Source organism: Dreissena polymorpha, chromosome 3 (genome assembly GCF_020536995.1).
Source record: "Dreissena polymorpha isolate Duluth1 chromosome 3, UMN_Dpol_1.0, whole genome shotgun sequence".
Classification (NCBI taxonomy): Eukaryota; Metazoa; Mollusca; class Bivalvia; order Myida; family Dreissenidae; genus Dreissena; species Dreissena polymorpha.
The window spans coordinates 145,869,088-145,894,391 of NC_068357.1; the positions used below are offsets into that span (position 1 = coordinate 145,869,088).

The following is a 25,304-nucleotide window of genomic DNA, read 5'->3' on the forward strand; positions in this document are numbered from 1 at the left end:
GACCAAGGTTAAAGTTTTGGGAAATTGGGACACACAATAAATGAATGAATGACAGACAGGCCAAAACAATATACCCGGTTATTCCCAATCATCTGATCCGGGGGCATAATAAGAGCACCGCATAACGGGTGTCACGCTCGGCTGCGAAAGCTTGTCAGAATTATTTTTTTAAGAGGTCACAGTGACCATGACCTTTGACCTAGTGACCCATATGGGTGTGGCGTGTAGAACTCATCAAGGTGCATCTACATATGAAGTTTCAAAGTTGTAGGTGGAAGCACTATGATTTTAGAGCCTGTGTTTAAGTTTGATATTAGAGGTCACAGTGACCTTGACCTTTGACCTAGTGACCCAAAAATGGGTGTGGCGTGTAGAACTCATCAAGGTCCATCAACATATGAAGTTTCAAGTTGTAGGTGGAAGCACTTTGATTTGAGAGCCAATGTTAAGGTTTTTGTTGAAGTTTTATATTAGAGATCACAGTGACCTTGACCTTTGACTTAGTGACCCAAAAATGGGTGTGGCGTGTAGAACTCATCAAGGTGCATCTACATAGGAAGTTTCAAAAGTGTAGGTGGAAGCACTTTGATTTTAGAGCCTATGTTAAAGTTTGATATAAGAGGTCACAGTGACCTTGACCTTTGATCTAGTGACCCAAAAATGGGTGTGGCACGTAGAACTCATCAAGTTGCATCTAAATATGAAGTTTCAAAGTTGTAGGTGGAAGCACTTTGATTTTAGAGCCAATGTTAAGGTTTTTGTTAAAGTTTTATATTAGAGGTCACAGTGACCTTGACCTTTGACCTAGTGACCCAAAAATGGGTGTGGCGTGTAGAACTCATCAAGGTCCATCTACATATGAAGTTTCAAAGTTGTAGATGGAAGCACTTTGATTTTAGAGCCAATGTTAAGGTTTTAGCACGACGCCTACGGCGGACATCGGACGGCGAGCAGGCTATGACAATAGCTCCGGTTTTCTCCAAAAACAGCCTCGCTAAAAATGACCTAGACCAGTTTAAAATTGCAGACTACCTGAATGTTCAGTCTCATCATCAAGTGTGAAAGCTGGGGAGTGCTCTCGTTTTCTTCTCTGTGTACTTGATTGGACAGGACTTGGTGTCACAATGCAGTCCATGGATGCATAGTCAGATGTTGGCGTCTCCGTTCTTTCCACAGTTTCTACTGGTGACAGACCAACAGCTGGTAACTTGTCCTTTATTCTTGAAAAAGTTTTAGTAGGCCTACACTTGTCGTTCGGTGTTGAAGTGTTTTCTAATTTCGATTTCAGAACCTTATTAACTTGCTTTGCTGTTTTCTTTACTGTCACACTGACTGGTGTTGACGTCTTCTCTGCACACAACTGTGATGTTGGAATCCTTGGTGAAAGGAAGATTGCACTGTCGTTGTCATTATTCTTGGAAGTATTGGAAACAATGGGTGACTCTTGTGCAAAGTCTGATGATCTCAGTCTTCTTTTTTCTGGAACAGGTTTCTCATTTTTGCTCCTCCCCTTCGATTGTTTTGTGTCTTTTACTACTGGAGAAATGTCATCTAAATTTGGAGGCGGTATTGGTTTAACAAATTTGTTACTCCTCTGTTTAGCCAATGCTGAAGTTACAACCTCATTTTGGCGGCTTCTACATTTAGATGAAGGTTGGTTTATTTTTGGAGTAACTTTGCTCAAACTATTGATTTTTCCTTTTCTTGTCTCTGTCTGTGTTTTGGTTGGTTCGCTCACTGACTTTGCATTAATGCCAGTAGTTGGCTTTTGTTTTTCCCCAGCATTCTTCGTAGGTCTCTTTTTCAGCTTGTTTTCTACTCCATGACAAGGTGACTCTCCTTTGAAATCATAGGTGCTATTTCCTACCGCTGATGCTGATATTGTTTCTGCATTGTCAGATCCTGTCAAATAAAGTTTATAAAAGTTTTTACAAGGGACAAAATTGTCACAAAACCAGGTTTTCAATAAAAAACAAGAGATGTGTTTGTCAGAAACACAATGCCCCCTGTTGCGCCGCTTTGAAGCCATAAATTTGACCTTTGACCTTGAACAATGACCTTGACCTTTAGCCACTCGAAATGTGCAGCTCCAAGAGATACACATGCATGCCAAATATCAAGTTGTTTTCTTCAATATTCAAAAAGTTATGACCAAACTTTAACAAAGGTTAAGTTTTCAGGAACGAAAAATACAATTATATTTGACCTTTGACCTTGAAGGATGACCTTGACTTTTCACCACTCAAAATGTGCAGCTCCATGACAAACACATGCATGCCAAATATGAAGTTGCTATCTTCAATATTGCAAGTTATAAAACTTTAACCAAGATAAAAGTTTTGTGACACACATACAATGACTGACTGACTGACACAATGACAGACAGACAGGCCAAAACAATATACCTCCCATCTTTCGATCCCGGGGCATAAAAGTCTGATAAAGGGAGACAACTGCAACTCAAAATGTGCATTGCTAATGATTGTTCATCACAATTACCCCCCCTTGTTTCAAAATCAATCTTCGGAAAACCTGGTTAAAAAAGCCTGTTATACATCCATCTTTATTTTAAATTCTTACAAATATTGTTATCTAAAATGCATAGTATTTAACTAAAATGTACGCTAAGAAACATTTGCAGAGAATTAATTGAGCATGTACAAACAAATTATCTTTAGTACTTTGACCCCAGAACACTTCATCTGACCCCTGAAATTTAAAAAAAAGAAGTCATTCAATTCCTGGTTTTCAAAATCTATTGAAATCCCAGGCGATTATTTAAGTGCATCTGGGTTGATAAAATGCAAGCCCCAGGGGTATTGCATACATCTTGTTTTTTTTTTTTTTTGGCAATCCCAAAACTTTGTAACCTAACAACAAAATGATTTCAGACCTTTGCAAACTCTGCATAATAACCAGAATGTTGCAGTTACTGAAATTATCACCTGGATCAGAAGATTTGGCCCATAGGACTATTATTTGGAAATTCACGGGCTCTGACAAGACTGTTAAATGTCCTGTGGAATGCTCCTTCTTTTAATTTCACGATATTGTGATATAAGAATATTGTAAAACTATGTAATGGTAGCAGAAAATTGGTAAAATTTGCTAGTTTAAAATGAGTATATACATGTATTATACATGCCTGAAAATTTTCAGGTCTAAATCAAAATTCCATAAAAAATGTTGGGACATTTGACCAAAAGCGGGACAAATAAAAACAATCAATGTGGGGCATGCCTCTATTTGACATCCATTTGGGAAAAAGCTAGGCATGTGCAAACGTTCAACGAGATGTGCGCAGATCAAGCACTTTTTTTTCATTCAACCAATCATCATTTAACTCTAAATTAAGATTGATGCAATATGTACAAATTATTTTCTGAAAATCAGTTAAAAACAAAAAGTAAATTTATATGAAACATCAATGTATATCAGACAGCGCTCAATTTGTTTGATATACCAAATTGGTGTTTTGACAATTTTTTTAGCCTCAGGTGGTAAAATACACAGAATACCGCGTAATAGTATCTTTGGACTTGATTTGGGTCATGAAATACAAAAGCAGTCTGCTTTAAATTCACTACCAGTCTATTCATCTATTGCTAGCAATTAGCAAACCCTATCATAAAAACACCATGGTGTGAATGCCAGAAAAAAAAAAAAATTGCCAAGAGACACTAATAAGGTGTCAAAATCAACACTGGATCACTCAACTAGACTAGTAGATATGGTTTGTTAATAGGGGGCTATAAAAGGATTAGCGATGGTAATTTAAACCAGACGGAGCTTGAATAGCGAATTTTATTGTGAACTTATAGAACACATGTCGTTTTTTTTAAGACTGTCAGGACCAATTGTGTCAGGACTGTCCCTACTCCCACCAAGATTGGGACTTCTGGCATGTAAGGTATAATATAATTATTACTTTTTCCAAATTAGATACAACATTTATGAATCAAAACCTTTAAAAAAATCAAAAGGGCAGTACAGGGAAATAAACAAAGACAAGGGACAAAATTGTCACAAAACCAGGTTTTCATTGTGAAAAAAAAATCTGATAAAGGGAGAAAACTCAAACTGAACTTTTGAAATGAACAAACAAAATTAACCCCCTTTGTAAGTTTGTTTTAAAAAAAAATCTATTTTTAGTCGTGGCGACCTTGACATTGGAGATATTGACGTGATTCTTTCGTGCGACACACCGTCCCATGATGGTGAACAAATGTGCCAAATGATTTTAAAATCACACAATGAATGACATAGTTATGGCCAGGACAAGCTCATTTATGGCCATTTTTGACCTTTGAACTCAAAGTGTGACCTTGACCTTGGAGATATCGACGTAATTATTTCGCGCGACACACCGTCCAATGATGGTGAACAAATGTGCCAAATGATTTTAAAATCTGACAATAAACAACATAGTTATGGCCCTAACAAGCTTGTTCCGCCCGCCCGCCAGCCTGCCAGCCCGCCCGCATTCGCCAATCTAATAACCAGTTTTTTCCTTCGGAAAACCTGGTTAAAAACAGTTTCATACAGGAGTAAATCATTTTAAGGAAAACTGTCCATCAGAAAACTCCTTCATGTACACAAAAAGAGCCTGTCCAAAGTTGGAATTTTGAAATGACTGAAATGACAATTCTTTGCATTTTTTAGCGACAAAATGGACCATATTGGGAATTTTTCTATCAACAATTATTGACACATCAGGCTTTTTCCTGGCCATTTTGGAAACAAGAGGGCCATGATGGCCCTGTATCGCTCCACTGTTTTTTCTTTGCGAAGAAAACGTGCAATGCGCATGGGTTGAAATGTACTCAAGCATTTGACTTTCTCTTTCTATCCCTAGTCCCACTGGGGGTTTAAAGTTGGAAGGGTGAGCATTTTTATATATGGAAAAAGTTACTACCGTGTTAACTAAACAGACTTAAAAGCCCGGGAATTGTTGCACAGGTCCTTTGCTTATAACGTAGGTACATTTATCTCTCCAAAAGATATTGTCGTTCTTTCTATGTCACATATTTTTAGATGCTGAAGATCAAATCTACGCATTTGATCTGAAACAGATTCACAAGACCCATAGTAATCAAAATGCCTTAACCCTTTACCAAACGACACATTTTGGACTTTCCCAATTTGAAAGAGGTTGCAGACGTCAATTAAATTAAAATGGAATATGAAGGAAATGATCAGGTAGGGTAGAAATCATTGTGATAAAAGGAGAAATTGCTCATCAACCCACACATCCCTAAGACCAACAGGCCTGAGAATATTATGATAATCTTAAGATTATTTCTTTATATTTATAAATGTATTTAATTAAGTAATACATTTGACTTCTAAGATCAATTCATAACTTATATTAAGACAAGGGACAAAATTGTCACAAAACCAGGTTTTCATTGTGAAAAAAAAATCTGATAAAGGGAGAAAACTCAAACTGAACTTTTGAAATGACCAAAAAAAATTAACCCCCTTTGTAAGTTTTTTTTTTTTTAAATCTATTTTTAGTCGTGGCGACCTTGACATTGGAGATATTGACGTGATTCTTTCGTGGGACACACCGTCCCATGATGGTGAACAAATGTGCCAAATGATTTTAAAATCTCACAATGAATGACATAGTTATGGCCAGGACAAGCTCATTTATGGCCATTTTTGACCTTTGAACTCAAAGTGTGACCTTGACCTTGGAGATATCGACGTAATTATTTCGCGCGACACACCGTCCAATGATGGTGAACAAATGTGCCAAATGATTTTAAAATCTGACGATGAACGACATAGTTATGGCTCGGACAAGCTCATTTATGGCCATTTTTGACCTTTGAACTCAAAGTGTGACCTTGACCTTGGAGATATCGACGTAATTATTTCGCGCGACACACCGTCCAATGATGGTGAACAAATGTGCCAAATGATTTTAAAATCTGACAATGAACGACATAGTTATGGCCCGGACAAGCTTATTCCGCCAGCCCGCCAGCCAGCCAGCCCGCCCGCATTCGCCAATCTAATAACCAGTTTTTTCCTTCGGAAAACCTGGTAAAAAATTATAAAATGGTCAGAAATATATATGGATTGTTGAGCAATTGACAATCATATCCACAATTTATGAGTCACGATTCACAAATGGAACAATGAATAATTAGTGATTAAAAAGCAGCATATACGATAGTTAAGAACATTGCACTTCATTAATTTCAACACCTTCTCTTGGATACAAAGTTTGAGTTTACCGTGCAGTATCATATATTGACTTTTCTTGAAATAATTATGTTCATGGAAGTTGTGTTTTTAAAATCAATAACATATTATAAAACTGATTTAAACACTACACAAGACATGAAATTAACATGTCATCCAAAATATTTTCATCCGGATATATGGTCACTTTCGACATATTAAAATAAAACCCGACTTTTTTCAGTTTGTAAGAAAAACATTCATAACACATGTTCTTACTTCAATGCCTTTGTAAGCAGTCACCATCTGACCTAAAATGGCACTAAATGACAGGGTTTTATCTCATGTTTTCAAGATGTTGATGTTGTTGGTCACAGCCAAACGACCGCAGTAATCTCCACTGGTAAACGTCATATGTTTAGTTTTGTGAGCCCCGGGGCCGGGTCAAATTTGAGCCCAGGGGAATAATTTGAACAAATTTGGTAGAGGACTATTAGATATCACTACATACCAAATTTAGTAGCCCTAGGCTCTATAATTAAGAACAAGAAGATTTTTAAAGTTTGCACACAATAGGCCTTATTTAAGCTTATGTTCATTTTTGTGATCCCTGGGGCAAGGTCAAATTTGTTCCCAGGGGCATAATTTGAACAAACTAAGTAGAGAACTATTATATGTCACTACCTACCGAATTTGGTAGAAATAGGCCCAATGGTTATGGACAAGAGAATTTTTTTAGTTTGCACAAAATGGGCCCAATATAAGCATATGTTCAATTTTGTGACCCCTGGGGAACGGTCAACTTTGATTCCAAGGCTTAATTTGAACAAACTTGGTAGAGGACTATAAGATGTCATTACATACTAAATTTGGTAGCCCTATGCCATACGGTTATGGACAAGAAGATTTTTAAAGTTTGCACAAAATAGGCCTTATACAAGCAATTTTTCGATTTTTTTACCCCCAAGGGCAGGGTCAAATTTGACCCCAGAGGCATAATTTGAACAAACTTGGTAGAGGACTATTAGATGTCACTACATACCAAATTTGGTAGCCCTAGGCCCAATGGTTATGGACGTAAAGATTTTTTAAAGTTTTCACATAATAGGCCTTATATAAGCAAATTTTCAATTTTTGACCCCCCGAGGCAGGGTCAAATTTGACCCCAGGGGCATAATTTGAACAAACTTGGTAGAGGACTATAAGATGTCACTACATACCAAATTTGGTAGCCCTTGGCCCAATGGTTATGGACAGTTAGATTTTTAAAGTTTTCACAAAATAGGCCTTATATAAGCAAATGTTTAATTTTTTGACCCCCAGGGCAGGGTCAAATTTGACCCCAGGGGCATAATTTAAAAAAACTTGGTAGAGGACTATCAGAAGTCACTACATAGCAAATTTGGTAGCCCTAGGCCCAATGGTTATGGACAAGAAGATTTTTAAAGTTTGCACAAAATAGGCCTTATATAAGCAAATTTTCAATTTTTTTACCCCTCGGAGCAGGGTCAAATTTGACCCCAGGGGCATAATTTGAACAAAATTGGTAGAGGACTATAAGATGTCACTACATAGCAAATTTGGTAGCCCTAGGCCCAATGGTTATGGACAAGAAGATATTTAAAGTTTGCACAAAATAGGCCTTATATAAGCAAATTTTCAATTTTTAACCCCCCGGGGCAGGGTCAAATTTGACCCCAGGGGCATAATTTGAAAAAACTTGTTAGAGGACTATAAGATGTCACTACATACTAAATTTGGTAGCCCTAGGCCCAATGGTTATGGACAAGAAGATTTTTTAAAGTTTGCACAAAATAGGCCCTTTATAAGCAAATTTTCAATTTTTTGACCCCCCGGGGCAGGGTCAAATTTGACCCCAGGGGCATAATTTGAATAAATTTGAAAGAGGTTCACCACATGAACATTCCTGAGAAATTTCATCAGAAATGGACCAGTAGTTTAGGAGAAGAAGATGTTTAAAGAAAAAGTTAACGCACGCACGGACGCATGCACGGACGCACACACGACGGACACAGAACCATGACATAAGCCCCGGTGGCCTTTGGCCAGTGGAGCTAAAAAATAATACAGTAGTTCTGGCTACCATAACTTTAAATTTCGCTTTTTGACAATGCTGGAACAGCGTCGTCTAAGGTTTGATAACCAGTAAAAAAATTCTTCACAATGGGGACCTATGTAAAAGACCGAGCCAGTCCGATTGAGATAACTCGATTTTTCAGTTACTTCCCTTGGCATTCGCCACTGCGTAGGAGATTGCTTGTTGATTTTCATTGATAACATTCTCCTAGCAGAGTTGTCGTTAGTGTTGATAAAGGTAAATATTAATAGAACAGCATATCCTGGGGAAACAGATTCAATAAGTGTATCAGAACGTTAATTTAAAATTAGTAATTTTACATCCATTTTATTTTTATGGACCAATGAAACAACTATATATTTTCTCTATTTTGTTTGATATTTGTTCTCGATTTAGTAAATAAATTGCGAATAAAAACATGTAATATTAACTTTTTACGTGATCACAAAACTAAAGAATGCGAACAATTTCGAACCTGCAAATTGTAAACGCTGCACTGCTATGATATATATAGATATAACAACATTTCTCTGCGTAAGTGTCCGTCCCCCTAGCGCAGTGGTAAGGACGTTCGCTTTTTCACCTTTACTACACCTGTTCGATTCCCGCTCCCGGCGCAATGTTATATTTTGTCTTTTTTGTGGTCACCATTCCGGACAGTTTTTTTTTCCGGATAATCTCATCCCCCCCCCCAGCAGCATTTGACCGTACGCAAAATTTTTTTTTACCAAATTTTTTTTCGTACCCAAAATTTTTACCGTACCCAAATGTTTGTAACAACATACACAATTGTGGTGATATAGATAGACTTAAATTGATGTTTTATATCCATCCTCTTCAAAAGCATCGTCACACCAGTACTGTCAGTACTTTGATTATGACTTGTGACCGGCGCGACTTTATAGGTATGTACCAACCCCATTAGGAAAGTCAACCAGAAATCCAGAAAAGTTGACAATTAACAAAAACCGGTATAAAACAGCTTTTAAATGCAGTTATTGGCCCAAATTAACAACTTGATCGGAAAGATCGACATTTTTCACATTTAACTGATATATTCTTTCACAAAATCCTATCTTTAACATTTAAAATTTATCTATTCTGCTCTTACATATCGAGAAAAACAGTGACAGACTTTCTTTAAATGCGAATCTCTCGAGATTTCACGGTCATATGAAGTTATTTCTATTTTTAGTAACATACCTAGGCCTAGCTGGAGCACTGCATACCTTGTGCTCAATTGTTTTAAAATTCAGAATGACATTTCCCGGTATTTTAGATTATTCTGGCTTGTTTTGTAAACAAATTGTAGTGTAAATACGAACTCAAGGTAAATATTATTTAAACTACCTGATTCACACTGAAATCAGTCATATAATCCACCAGACGTAAGTTGTTAATCACAAATAATAGATTTCAGAAAACAAAAGTAATGTTTACAATTTCAGCAAAAAATGTCAAGGTCGATCCGAAAATATCCAAATGAAAACTCGTCACGTGACATAGCGACAATGGCGTCAAAATTGTGAATTTCAGACTGATGAGTTATTTTCATCTATTGTAAGCTGCATTTGAAACATTAGAACCTTAAAATATTCCCCAATGCAGTAATTTATATTCATTCACCAATAAACGTAGAAATGTATCCAAGAAAATGAGCTTTCTTTGATTTATAGCGTGACATAAATAAGTTACGACTCTGGATGACTTTCGATACGGGGTTGGCTTCAGCGTACAGGTATGTCAATACTATATAAACTGTACACTGAAGTTTCTTTAGCTAACAATACAGTAGTTTTATTCTTAGTTAGATGTTTATGAATTAGAATTGAGATTTAATAATCATATTTTACAATTTCCGTTATGGATTGGGTCGGTTTTTTAGCCTTTTTTACATAGCAGAAAAAACTCTGTACTGGCATTACCAAACTTGCTTGTTATCAATTTTACTGAAGTAAACAATATTTGATTGATGGATGGCACCTGATTGTTAACAATTTTATACTACAGTACACTCCACGCGTTTTCCCCAATTTCCCTCCATACTCCGCGGTGATTGACCTGGAGGGAGATTAAGAAAATCCCGCCAGACGCGGCATTTGCATGATTTTGGATGCGGTGGTTAACGATCGGCAAAACTGTTAAACCGACGCGGCGGCCCTCGGCGTTGGCAACGCGGGGGGAAACTCCGCGTTTTACGAGATAACGATCAATTTTTGTTTGACTTCCAGATTTTCAAATAAAATTACATTTATTACAAGTTCATACATGTACATGTAGTATAATATTTTCAATAAAAAAAAAATACCAAGATACATGTAGATCGATCCCGACGTGGTTGTAGAAGTAGTTGTTGTTGTATAGAAAACTCGTTGATTTACGACAAACAAAACGTTGTCTTTTAACTAGGGATGGCAACGAATACCAATTTCGGTATTCGAATATTCGGTCACCCTTCCGAACGAATATTCGGATATTCGGTCAACATCTGTTGGAAAAAAGTCAACTTTGTTTACCATACCATTACTCCATGAATTCTACTTTCGTTTTTTACCGGAAGTTCACCGGAAGTGTTTAAATATTGACACAGCGTTGCCGTCGTTAATTCGAAGCTGATGTTGTTGATTACTTTTTATTGTTTAAATTGAATGACAAAAACTGTTTTTAAACTATTATATCGTACATCAACAATAGAACGAGAAACATAATATTACATGACGACAAAATAATTACATGACAAAACAGTTAGATCTACATATAATTTAAGCTGAACTTAAACGAATTACTTAGTATGTACATAGCCACAACACACTTTGAACCTGTTTAACAGACTAAACAGTCAGTCTTTTAAAGTTGCCACGTTTAAAAGACACTTGGATCGGCGACTTCTTATCGGATGATGTCGTGAAATACTTCCAAGCAGCGGAAGGCGTAGGTGGCATTTTGCTTGGACAGATATTTACTTTATGCGTGTAGCAATTATAATATTTTCAATTAAATGAGGGTGAAATACCAAAAACATTTCTTTAAGTATAATACCTGATTGAATATTGAGTAATTAAGTAATGTTTGGACCATACGATACGCAAATACTCATTAGAGGTTGAGTGAATTATTTTCTAAAAGCTTTTTTGATTGGACAACGTGATTATAAACATACAATCTGTTTTGTTTTTCACACCAAGTCGGCTCTTTCTTTACTCATTTAATCTTTGATCATTTTAAATGTAATTCGAGTTATTAGATCAAGACGGGTCGGTGCTTTAATTGCCATACGGTCTTATTTGTTTTTACACAAAGTGGCTTTTCCTTCACCCATTTAATCTTTGATAATTTTAAATGTAATTGGAGTCAGTGGATCAAGTGCAGGTCGGTGTTTTGATTGCCGACGCGATTTGCACCTATCATAATTTTGACACAAAGTGTCTGGCTTTGTTAGCGGGATTTATGACCGGTATACTGTCATCACCATAGAGAAGCATTAACGCGCCTACCGGAATAAACATTATGACACGAGGAACAACTTTTTTGACAATGTTTGAAGCATATTTTACGAATACAAAGTCTTTGAAATTACTGGATTTTTTTTTTCTTCCAAAAATTCGATTCGGAAAACAGTATCCGAATATTCGGTCCGGGACCGAATATTCGGATATTCGTTGACATCCCTACTTTTAACTAATACTTACCAATTAATATAAACACAGTTTGCAACATTGTTTTTATTTTGATAATTTAATCCAAAGTTTTCATGTTAGCAGGTGATTTTCTATACTGAACATGTAAACAAATGACCAAGGACCCTAAAAATCTCACAAATCTGTGTGAATTGACAGTTTGACGTAATCAAAGAAAAGCCGCTTCCTGTCTAAAGGCATAACTTACTCAAGTAAACACTTTTAACGAATGCATAAGGAATGGTTTTAATTGTCGGAACAAAGTCAATTCTCTGCTCGCTAAGGCAATTATTTTCTCTTTGAAGTTAGGTTATTCCATTGATTGCTAAGAGAAGGTGGTAGCTATTGAGTTGATAGTTGCATTTAATATTCACAGTTGTATTCTTGTTGCGTCGAAATTCAAAACAATGTTTACCAGTAATTATGGACCAAATCAGCAGAGTGACATTCACACATGTTAATCCCTTTTGTCAAAACACCGCAGACAGCAGTCTACACAATAGGTCAGTAGACAAGCTTTGCGTGTTTTCATAACGTCAAACACTTAAAATCCAGTTCTGCCCAGATGTCTTCTTTAATCAGTTTATAGTACAATTACTGTTAAAATAATTACTCTACTAAAATACCGTAAAGATAAAGATTCGGCGTGTATGAATTGAAATTATTTTGGAGGAAATATCAACTTATTTGCGATATAATTTTGTTAAAAAATACCAAAGAAACTTTTAACCGAAATCAACCAAATTCAATGTTGTCTGCGCTATAAAGTTTGTATCAAAAAAATCAATACACGCATGCTTTGCAGGAGTATACCTTGTACATTGCAGCATAATTTTTGCGCGCTTTTGTCGGGAAATATACATGATGACTGTATATTGGAAGCATTTGTAAACGTCGTGTTAACATTAAAAATCGTAGTGTGTTTCGGATTACTAGTTATTATTATCATTTGGAAACTTTACGTAACATTTATTCTTGTCTTATATGTGTTATGATTTAAATATTAATTTGTCAAATGTCTTATATTCATTCATATTGTAGACGTACCTGTGAATTAAAAAACATAATTTTTATACGTATAAATTTTCTATACAATTATCTTTTTTATACATGTTCTACAGTATTAAACAATTTATTATAACAATGTTTTTATTTTTTGGCATGCCCAGTAGCACACTGCTAATGCGGCGTTGCGCGGCGGTCACTGATAGAAACGGAAATTGTCTGCATTTACCGACTAGGCTAAAGTAATACAGGCCGCGGGAATTAGCGAACGCGGCGTAACGCCGAGCGTTTTATCGAGTTCACCTCGCTCTCTCAACGCCGCGTGAACACTTGCTAGCAGAAAAAAAAAACGCGGGGGGGGGGGGGTTTGGGGGGGGTTTGGGGGAAAACGCGTGGAGTGTACTGTATGTGAAGAAGTTGAGGAGAAACTTTCTCAGAAACTGAGAAAGATAAAGAGACTGGTTTAAAAGTACTAGCAAATACTATATTGTCGAGTATCCCAACATCGTGGTATCCATTATTCTGGTGACCTCTCGTCACGTGCGTTATTTTTCCGCGTGTGACTTATATCAGAAGTAAGAATAGTGGTTTGTTGACACAGCGTCCGAGAAGAAATTCAACTAAATGCGATTCAAACAGGTAAATAAGAATAAATGTATTACCACCTTTCTAAAAAAATGATATTTTACTATTCCATGTTCATAGCACATGAAAAATGACCGATATAACGCCCAAAAGTGTTGCCCCATTTTTTTCGTTAACAGAGCAGACGACGTGACCTTTCAAGGGCCGCGTATGCAAATGAGTACTTAAATTTATGGCTAAGCAATTTTTATTTTTTGGTTAAAGTGACTTGATTTTTTTAGCTGTTTTCTACATTTTATCAATGGTCAAAATGGGTTAGTCTCCATTTAAACGCTCAAAATCAACGAAAATTTCGTAAAGTATTTCGTCAAATAAAGTTAACACTTAAACAATCAGTGTTCCTTATAGCAATTGCCACAATTTCAACGCTAGATGTTGTATGATTACTAGATTTTTGAAGATACAAACTGCTCGCTTTTATTTATTTGTGACCACAATAAATTCCATGTTAATTTCCTGCGATTATGTATTGACACGACACATGAACACTAAAATGGTACCATGTTAAAACCATAATTAAAAACAAGTATTTTGTATCCACAAACATCTAGTGTACCAGACCACATCTGGCGTTGAACTTTCGACAGTGACCATAAGGAACAATGATTTTTAATTGTTAAGCTTTATTTACGAAATATTGTACGAAATTTTCATTGATTTTGAGTAGTTACGTTACTTTATGTAAACGCAGCTAATAATATTATGTAAGGATTGAGGATCTCTTTTACTGCATTCAGCCATTGCTGGTTCCGAACAATAAGTTCTGTTTTAATGAGACATATGTAGATAGTGTTTTTGTTATTTTCAGTGTTCAAAAGTTAGAACTTGTTAATCCCACATAAAAAAAATTCTCAGCTAAATGAAAGTTAATTAATTACAGTAAACAATTGTTTTGATTGGCCTAATGCACAAAAAAAAACATTTTGAAACTGGAAGTTGAACAATTTTAACCGGGAAGGTTTACCACGAACTTAGGATACACAGGGACCGAGACGCTGAGCAATGGGTATGTAATGAAATGGTAGATTATGTAATATTTTGCTGCATGTTTTTTGTTTTATCTACCGTTGTAACATTAACCGATAACCGATGATTTATTTAAGTGTTGAACCGCCAAGATCTATTAACAGTTTACGTCGCGCAAGGCCGACTTTCGTTATTACCACGATGTTAGGATACTGGAGGATAAACTTTAAGACGGACGGTGTATGCACCATTATTGCAATATACGTGCAATAGTAATATATCCGTATAGGAGCAGCTGAAAGCAATGAAAGCACATGTGTGCATCATTATTAACATTATTTGCATGACACTGACTGACAGAGTTTGGATCGTATTGACAGTCATACGATTTCGCGACCTGCAATTAATTTACGCTCGCTTTAATACAAGTATATAAAACAAAATGGAAATATTGTACGTGGTATAATGACATAATTAAACATAATGCTTATAAATATAAAAAGCCAAAACCTTTCGACTTCTTGGTCATTTTGAGTTATGTATTGGTTTGTGTTATTGTTTATAAAACGCGCGGTTTAGTGCGCATGCGTACCGAAGCTAGGAGCAGGTCAAACCGACCACAAGTAAAAAAAAAGGTCAAAGTATAGAAAATCCGGTAGCTTTGTAGAAGGGCCATGCATTTTTGTGTTATAGATTTGTATCGAGTACAACGGGTTCTTTGCCATGTGGCCTACATCCAAAGAAGACTTTTTAATAATGATACAAAGTAGTGTATGAAATATAGGATAATCGTTCAACGACCTTATCGCAACATCCGGGCATTCTATACATAGATGGTGACGTCACTACGTTATTGTCACAGTAAGACCGGTGTGACACAATGATCATCCGGGCACTTGCGTCAGTTAGAGTTACATGCCCCTTGACGACGGTGAAAACAAAAGCGCTGTCGCCATTTTATTTGCATTGAAATATTTAACACTGCTCGCAATTTTCTTAAGTTAAGGCACATTTTCGCGACCATTTTTTAGAATAAAAATACCCAGAAATAGACATTCTTTCATAATTAATTTAATTTAATGAACGAACACAAATAAGGATGAAAACAAACAACCAATAAATTTTTAATATATGCAACATATAGGCCCTAGTAGCTGATTTGAACCTCTATATTTGTTACCTTATTACCTTGTTACGTATTAAATAAACTCTCATGATAAATGTTATTGTTTTTATTTAATTCACACCAATTTCGACACTTTTTGTTTCCGCATGTTAGGTATTTGAATGCCCCTTTCTTCATCACAAACCGATTATCTTGTTATGATTGGATACTGTCCAGACAAAGAAAACACGGTGTCATAGAGCCAGCTGGGGACCTATACTTTGGGCTCTGCATAAACCACATGTGGTCATTAAACACAATTTATGATACCTCTATGTCATCTCTTGTCATACTGAGCAGTCATTTAAGCCAAATTTTTAATGCCGAATTAATTGAATATACAGTACCATGTAGATGTAGATATCAGCCTTAGACTTTAAGTACCGGTGCTGAAGAGGGTGTGAGAGAGCAAACTGCATTGTCTCAACTGTAGTTTTGAACCAGTCCCCATGCTGCTGTTGAAGTAGACATCACTGGTGGCTTTGTCATACAGGTGATCGATGACTCAGGTCAGTTTGACGTTGATGTTGTACAGCCTCTTTGAAGCCAACAATGCTGCATACCAAACAATGTCAAATGCCGTCTTAAAGCCACAATAACACTCAAAATCAACGAAAATTCGTACAATGTTTCGTAAAATAAAGTTAACCCATACAAAAAATCAGTGTTCCTTATAGCAAGGTAGCATAGATTTAACGAGATACAATATGTTCGCTTTTATTTTTCATCAGAGCTGCGTTGCTCCAGACGCCAATCTCGCGTGTATCGTAAATGTTCGGATATCGTCGCGGGAAAGTCACATGGAATATATTGTAACACACAAACAAAAAGTTTAATTTTGGTTGCAATAGTCGATAGTCAAATCATAGCATAGATCTTTTAATTAAACTAAATTTGATTGCTCTGTGATGAAAACATTATAACATACCGTCATATACTTTTAAAACCAGTTACACACGTGTGTATGTTTCAATTATACCATTTATGATTTTCATTTTGTCTCACAGAAGACCGAGAAGCTAAAATCAATATGAAATTATTGGGTGCAAAACAACCTTTTAATTTGTCTTCATCAGTGTCAGAATTTATATAACTCATAGTAGCCTTGCTCCGAGTAAGAGCCACATGAGGTATCGTTGGGTTGATGACGTGATGCTCATCAGTCTTTCATACTTAATCAAAGACATTTAGCTATCAACCATGCACCTAGAGGGATAAATATTTTAAAATATGTTGAGATTTATTAAGTAATGAACAAAAATCGTTTTCCAAAGCATCATCCTCGAAGCAGCAGTATATTATATCATACTGATAAACTAACACCTTGAGTGAAACATTTTATTAAAGATCACGACACATGGACAATCATTATAATTAATTCATAAAATAAACAAATCATCATACATGTATATAATAAAATGATGATAATGTGAATTCTTAGTATATTATATAATAATAATAGTCTACCGTAATCACTAGAAATTTTAATACACAAAAGTATTCTCACAAGTAAATGTAACAAAATGTTGAGACACTATAAAAAAAACTACCTAATATACACGTACATTAATACTGCGATACTACTTAAAGCTATTTTGTGAAATCATTACCTGTATTGAGTAAACACACGTAATGGTCCTGTGATTTCTTGCATGTATCTTTCATGTTTTATAAACGTAATCCGGTTGTAAAAGCACAGCTAGGTGTGATATGTTACTGGATTAACGCAAAGACCGGTAAGATGAATTCTAATAACATGCATCTGCCCGTACACTTGTAGAGTCATAAAAATGGGAAAACCTGGGCGTCGGGAAAATAAGTCACAACTATTATTTTTTTCTAAAACGATGATGTCCGAAAAATTAGACTTAATATCGCCTTTCATTGATTCTATTCGTCAAACAACATATACTTAGTGTTTACGTCGCGAAATGAAAATAATATACATGTAGTTTCACTTTCGATCAAGATAATGTGGTAATCTCAGTTAATCAGTTCTACAGGTATTACAAATAAAACGACGGAGTTTAATGACGGTATTAGTTTTTGGCGACAGATGTAGAGTTTTGAGTCCTTTGACAGATCATATCAATAAGCTCGTATTGGGCTCTCTACCTTCACAAACACAAGCAAGCAAGTGCAAACATAAACAATGTGGTGCTATTTACCATCATTCTATTGTGTATGGATCTGAGGGGAAAACTTGGTAATCTGAGGGAAAACTTCATAAACATAGATAATTAGTAGACTAGTAGAGTTCCTGTGTTAGAATGCATATGTTACATGAGAGTTCATGAAAATCTATGTCATTGTAGGTCACGTTATTTCAGGTGAACAATACGAGTTTGATATCGAAACTTATACAAACCCGTCCATGTTTTAAAAAGAATTATGTAAGGTATGAAGATAAACATGTACAATGTACGTACGTTCATCTCATATGACGCTGTTTATTTATTAACATACGAAAATTCAATATGAAACTGACTCCATTGACTTAACGGCACCGACGTGCTTTTCTTTTACATATCATAAGGCATGCATTGGAATACACTTTTTTGTGCATGGCTTTGCATATTTACGCTGAAAAAAAGTACACAGATATGCTTTACTGTAAACACGTATTACCATAATATATACTACTATCCAGAGTTGTTCATATTCTTGTGCCAACTTCCTTAGAATAATTATTTTTGTAAATAAAAACGTCACGTACTCTTCACGATGCATTTGTAAAAACAAATAGCGAGTAGCTTTAAAGTCACTATCACGGTAACCCCAATTATACTGATAGGAGTTAGTTTTGCTCCAGTAGGGCGGTGCAAACATGGAAGGTGAGCAGGAAGTTATTCCGGGAAGTTCTAAGGATGCCCATCCCGAAAAGTTTGATATCAGGGCGATGCCAGAACAACCCAAACAGAAGAAACCGGGCCAACTTCCCGAGGAAATGATACGGCAGTTTTTCGACGACGTAAGGCGGTATTTTGGTTCCTCGTTTAATTTTTATCAAATACGGAATGTTGCTTTACATAGAATATGTGTTCGATACTTTTTTCGTTGGGTACATATATTTCAGAAATATGTCGATACCTCTTATTTAAAAAAAATTATATTGACACTGCTTCACAGTCCAACCAGTATTAATAAAAGCCACCCTGTAATATTGGCTTAACCAAAAGTTGCATAACTTTTCTGGCTTTCCTTATTTATGTTTTGACTCGGGGAATTAATTAATAGCAATAGAATAACCAGCGAAATGTAATTAAAGAACGTGTTGACGAGCCACATTAATAGGCGATATTACATTATTAGTTGTTCAGATGACTTAAAATATTTTATAAATAAATGTTTAAATGTATACTTCCGAAAAGTATTCTTTTATCTGCAAAATAATTCTATTAGTTTAAAGATTTTACATCTTTAATATTTTGATACCGATAGTTAAAACAGAAAACAATCTTGAGGTTTTGTCACAACATTGTTGTACCTAAAACGGTGTAAGAGCCTCGTGACCTCACGACCGTGAACATAAAGATAACCCAATAAATATTGATGAACTAAGCAGACGATAACTTAAGCAATCTTCAATTTAGAATTGTTGCAGGATTTTGTCAAATATTTATGAATTTATGTAAAAGGTGTAAGCAAACTTATTATACATATATTTCAATATAAATTAAAATAAAAGTTAAGAAGAACATGTGCCAAAAAAATGCTAAATAGGCCAGATATTTAATTCTGAAATCGAAAATGTCAGCATGTATATCATGCATGTACGATGTGAATCTAAATTTAGTTTTACGTATCATTTTAATTTCCTACAACGATATCTATTCAAGCGACACACGAACACTTACTCCGATCCTAATAAAAAGACGAAAGCTTCGGTTATTGTAGGAAAACATGAACGAAATATCTTCGTCCCGGCTCTAGGCGATAATTTTGTTTTTGCTGCATTTTATGAAATTCGTCTTCAATGTATATTATTTCTTGCCTATTTTGTGTTAATGTTTCATATGTTTTATCAATATATTACAATTTAACACATATACAAATCGTGCATACCCGCTTCAATGTTTGTAGTACACAATACCGAAAATATTACCCCACCTGAAAAATCGTCAATTGAAAATGCTCGTATGTTTTAAAACGACGACTATTAACTGTCGATATTATTGTGCATTGAGTCATTTACCTAAAATGTAGCAGGAACGCGAGTCTTTGGTGCAGTTGTATTCCAATTATTGTCAAAGACATGAAATATTCTTAATGATATATTTTAATTTACCTAAATTAACTATGTAAAACGGGAGGAAAAAACCTGAAATTTGATGAATAATTAAGTCAGGAAACATTATCGGGAGAGCTATTCTTGACTGCTAGTCATTTTTAAAGGCTATGGCCAATTGTCTGGGCGTAAATTCGGAAAATCTTACACACAAACCATCATATATATACCCCAAACCCAGTAACGGAAAGGTTGCACACTAGTGTTAAGCGCGTAACATTGCTCACGTTCGTATCTCACCAGGGCTATGTTATCGTGGACAACTTCTTCGACAGAAAGGACCTGGATGCCTGCAGAGAGGCGGTCAATGAGCTGGTGGAGCAAATGGTGCAAAAACTGCACACGGCAGGAAAAATCAGAGGTTTTTCTGAAGGAAGTTTATTTTAATGAAATATAATGGTATTATCTAGCTTTAAAAGAAATTTGCTGTGCGAGGATCAGCTAATCAATCCTCGCATTTGAAATGAAAGAATGTTTATATTTCAATTGAAGAAACTGAACATGTTTTTGGTTTTATGACACATGTATTTCTGTATCAGACATGAAAGCAGAATATGTTAATAATACTATATCAATACTATGTTGAAAGTAGCACAAAACTATTTATATGAGGAGGCACACAATGTAGATCTGCTAAATAACAGAATATGCATTTTATTTAAAACATTATATGTTCGTGTTTTTTTTTTCAGATACATATAGCGAACATGGCTTGTTTGAACGCTTGACTAAAATAGAATCAGAGTTTCCTGGGGCCAATATCCTTCTCCACAAATTTGGAAGACTTCCAGATGTAATGATGTATTTGTGCAAGTACCATAATGTACATTATGTCCAAGCATAATGTATATTGGTACCGAATCTTACTGTCGTTTTCAATTGTTTTTGCCAATTCATTATCGTATTTGGTTATAGAAAAGCCAAACAAAACTCTTCCAGGCATTTAAGAAATTGTGGACAAACGAGCGTTTGCTTAACGTGGTGGAGCAGTTGATTGGTCCAAATATTGCCGGCCATCCCGTCTGGAACCTTCGGACCAAGACACCTCAAAACGAGGCTACTACCGTGCCCTGGCATCAAGGTAATGGTGTTATTTGCGAACATAAAGATACGCATCAACGAACCAAACTGTCTAAGCAAGTTACAGACCATGATCAACAAACGAGTTTCTTTCGAGATTCCCTTAATTCTCTTAACAAATCAGTGCATATAGACATTACAAAAGCAATGTTTCTTCGCCTGTGCTTGAACTCGTTTACTCCTTACCCATGTTTTGTGATTTTCTTTCTCTCTTACGTTAAAAATACTAGCAACCATATTAATGGAAAATTGAAAGTGTTGTTATTATCCACGCACAATCAATATTGCATAGCATAGCGTTAAAACTAAATTAGGACACCGACACATCTATTGATTTCTAAAAAAAAGTGTTATTTACTTGTATTATATGAGTAAACCATGATGTATTTTGGAGTACTTAATAATTATTTGTTAAGAACAATGTATTGACACAAACGGATTTCAGACGTCGGTTACCTTGATAACAACTCTTACACAGTCTTGCAGCCCACCGCATGGATACCTTTGTTGGACGCCGATGAATATAACGGCTGTATGGAGGTGCGTGGACATCAACTTTTGTACTGTATATGAGCTACGTTATAGTTCAACTACATGTATGTATAAAGGTATAAATGGTTTAGAATAAGGTAAAGTGAAACTGCAACCATCAAATCAACAAAAGTAAAATACACGTAGGTTGTATAGCGTAAGTTGAAATCGTGCAGTTGGATGCAAAGTAAGATCCAAATTGACGTTGTCTTAAAAATTAATATAAAACCATTCCATGACTCTGGAACAAAATGGTGTAAACGTGCACGTGTTGTCATTTTCCGTTTTGTCTTCTCTATCGTTCTTTATAACATTTGTACATAAATGAAATGTGAATAAATTACACAAACTAAAACTAAGTACGACCATGAGTTAATTATTGTGTGACGTAATGATAGCAAACCCATCTTACCGTCGAGCCACGTATGTTCTCGTCTGCTGCAGGTGATGTCGCGAGGTCACCGTACAGGCAGGGTGGCCACGCACCAGTGTTGCCATGGAGGCACGTGGTACGTGATGCTGGAGGAGGAGGAGATTCGGAGAACATTGGGTAGGCGCACACGTGTATTGAAAAACATGTAGAAATCATAATATCATGCCTATGTTCTACAAATGGCGACTATTGCATTGAACATTCATTTTTTTACAAAAGCGTTAAGCGTGTAATGAAGCTTATGTAGGTGAGCATGTCAAGACCATGACGATATTTTTCTATATCTTTTAGTAAACGATAAAAAAAGACTTCACATAAGATGTGATGGTTTAATATAACTTGTACTGATCTAATATAATAACATTTGGTTTGTGTAATAAGTATAATTTTGTAATTGTTTCATATCAGAGGTCGACACTGAGAAAAACCGTGTTTTGTGCCGTGTACCTTACGGCGGGATGTTGCTGATTAACAATTTGATTCCACATAGAAGGCGAGTCAGAACTTGATATCGTTACACAATTGATATGGTGACATATTGTTGGTACTTTGTCTAACTACAAAATATTTTATTCAAGTTTCAATGTTTAATATTTTATGAACAATATTTCCATAAGGCCAATGGCCCATGTTGACACATTTTATATCAGGCAATTGATAAAATAATACTATACACATATTTCTAATAAGTAAGTGAATTATGAGTAAGCGAGATTGTTGAAAATTATACATACTTCATACATAGATAATATCAGTCAATCATTATCAGTTAATTATACGTGCATAAATTTGTGTCACAAAACCATAGTGAGATGATAACAAGAACTAACAAAAACTACTGAACAAAAAAACAGGTGATGAGTAATACAACATGCAATAATGTGATTTAGAATGAAAATTTTACATTATAATAACATAACAAATTACGTGTTTATTTTGCAACAAAAACATACGGTAGATGACATGCAAAGTATACATTACGTAGCAAAAATCCTAAATACACACATTAAATTCGATAAAACAATTATTTAAACACTATATGCCGATTCTTAACATTTTGATAACGTATAAAATATATGGACATTTTATGTACATACAAAAGCAAACAACTGACGCAATTAACATATTTTAGCTAGTAAAATAAGTCGACAGCATTAATAGATAGACGACATGCATGGAATATATTTGATGGGTACATTTTTATCATATGGACAGACACATGTTAGTTAATCTTAGTGAATATGCGGCACAAAGAAAGGCACTAGGTTTTCTTAACACAGATTCACTATCGGAAGACATAAAGTATATAATTTTTTGCATATTTGGTCTTTATCTAAAATATGAATGTAAATATTTTCATATTAAATCAGAGTATAAGTTGCATTGAAGCACAACATGACATTCGTTTTCTAGACGGTTAAAGGTTATACATGTCCTTTGCTCAACAAGTGAATGATTAGGTTTAGACAATCTGCCAGTTTCTATTCTAAATCTATGAGGGGATATATTATATGTTATACGATGTATGACATAAAAATGTATTTTTTATTATGAAGAACTATATTGTGTACGGTACAGTTTTGCGAAATGTCTTCACCGATTTTGTATTTACAGTGCTTGTATTGTATGATATTGATTTGCAAAGTTTCCTAGATAACGTCGAGTCACGGTATTGCGCAATTCCGTTCTTCTAAAAGGCCGGTACTGTCTGTTCTCAGTAAGATACAATATGTTTGTAACTATATTTACCAAAAACATACAGGATACTAAGAAAAGTTGAAAAAAGAAAGATATGTTCGTGGTTCTTAAATATTCGTCCGAATATCTGGGTTCACAAAATAAATTATGCAAGAAGTGGGAAAACGAGACATAATGCGAACCGTATCTCGTAATTCCGAATCAGCTTGTTCATTCCGCACACGCTGAACCAAACAACAATATCAGTGCATTGTATATATGTTCAAAAGAGATATACTAGTATATGTATTAGGAAGAACATACCATGAAAGCATGTCGTACGTTTCAACCTGGCTTAACCCGTGTGTACGGACTATATAGTGCATTAGGTCCGAATTTTTCGGGACACAAATCTTATTTACTCAAGGAATACTTGCTGTTGCAGCCTCCCAAACATGTCTAACGTGATTCGCTGGAGCCTGGACCTTCGCTGGCAGGATCCCGCCCTTCCCAACGGTTTCTACAACATGAAGGAGAGCGTGCTGATGAGGACTGCCGACGATCCGCACTACGTGGTCGACTGGGACAAGTTTGATTTCGTCGATAGGCATGCGGAGCAAAAGAAATTGGTCGAGGATATGAAAGATTTGACACCGGTGAGTAAATCGGCATGACTGATTTGTGATTATGCCTTTGCGAGTCTTGTGTTAAATGAACTTATATTTACACGGTTTGTTTTATTGAATGCATTCGTGTGAAAATCGATGTTCAATCGAGGACGTTCGTTTACATTTCATTATAAAATTCTTTTATAAAATGACTGAATGGCAAAATAGTACTAGTCATTTGTGTTTTTCTCAAAAATGGCAAACGGAATCTCCCCATAGTCAAATTTTCATTTTGAACAATTCTTTTACTAGGTAACATGTTTATTCACGTGCATTAGTTACGTGTTTCCTATTAAAAATGCGTACAATAATTGTGTGTCCCACCGCAATAATAACCAATCTGCATTAACAAGTAGCATGATATTTTAATATGTTGTCCTACGGTCATTAAGGTGGCTGAGGATGACGCCTTCGATACCACAATTCAAGGTCCGTGGATGAAGAAATGGGAAATCGTGCACGTGAATCGTCACGTGGAAAAGTTCGACATGAGCAAGGATCTACTTACATGGCACGGGCACCAAGTGAAGGCTTAAAATACCAGACTTAATTTCAACATTGTGTGTAGACTGTTACGTATTGAAATATAATAATGTGTTTGTATTCATTATTGATGGTAATTCAGTCTTTAAACGACATATATGATTTTAAAAAATGTAAACATAAGCACCGCAAAGAAATCTAGACATGCATCAACCAGTGAATGTTATTCATGCATAATCGTGTTGTTATTTTATTTATGGAAAATAAAAAGTTTAAGAAATACTTGTACTTCGCATGTTGTTTTATTTGGATTTATGTTTTGTCAAAGATCTAAAAAGTCATAGTGGGAGATGCTTGGTTGGTGGAAATTTTGAGTAATTGTTGTAAACAGAAGTA

The 25,304-nt window shown here is 35.5% G+C and overlaps 2 protein-coding genes across 4 annotated transcripts in view; one reads left to right on the forward strand and one right to left on the reverse strand.

Moving 5' to 3' along the window:
• LOC127871843 (uncharacterized) overlaps window positions 1–17,664 on the reverse strand; it is a 39,410-nt gene extending 21,746 nt beyond the window's left edge. Inside the window, exons 1-2 of one of the 2 annotated variants that reach the window (XM_052415092.1) lie at window positions 15,094–15,197; window positions 1,033–1,902 (exon numbers count right to left, since the gene is read on the reverse strand). In XM_052415092.1, the coding sequence (XP_052271052.1) occupies window positions 1,033–1,902; window positions 15,094–15,112 (889 nt within the window). In that variant the 5' untranslated portion in view covers window positions 15,113–15,197. Of the gene's footprint in view, window positions 1–1,032; window positions 1,903–15,093; window positions 15,198–17,358 lie in introns of those variants that run through there. The other variant, XM_052415093.1, reaches the window with a different exon arrangement.
• On the forward strand, window positions 17,336–25,190 carry LOC127871842 (phytanoyl-CoA dioxygenase domain-containing protein 1-like). 2 transcript variants are annotated; one of them, XM_052415090.1, is made up of 10 exons: window positions 17,336–17,484; window positions 18,561–18,719; window positions 20,280–20,397; window positions 20,729–20,829; window positions 20,976–21,117; window positions 21,595–21,656; window positions 22,092–22,197; window positions 22,489–22,573; window positions 24,203–24,413; window positions 24,818–25,190. In XM_052415090.1, exons 2-10 carry the CDS (start codon window positions 18,576–18,578, stop codon window positions 24,959–24,961), a joined length of 1,113 nt encoding a protein of 370 aa, XP_052271050.1. In that variant the 5' UTR covers window positions 17,336–17,484; window positions 18,561–18,575; the 3' UTR covers window positions 24,962–25,190. The 2 variants fall into 2 exon arrangements, with proteins under 2 accessions (XP_052271050.1, XP_052271049.1); XM_052415089.1 differs by having other exon boundaries at window positions 17,337–17,484; window positions 21,562–21,656.
• The last annotated feature ends 114 nt before the right edge of the window (window positions 25,191–25,304 follow it).

Coding starts and splice junctions, on each gene's coding strand:
- LOC127871842 (XM_052415089.1), top strand. CDS start 18,576: ATGGAAGGTGAGCAGGAAGTTATTCCGGGAAGTTCTAAGGATGCCCAT. Junction 21,657..22,091: donor AATATAACGGCTGTATGGAG/GTGCGTGGACAT, acceptor CGTCTGCTGCAG/GTGATGTCGCGAGGTCACCG. Junction 22,198..22,488: donor GGAGATTCGGAGAACATTGG/GTAGGCGCACAC, acceptor GTTTCATATCAG/AGGTCGACACTGAGAAAAAC.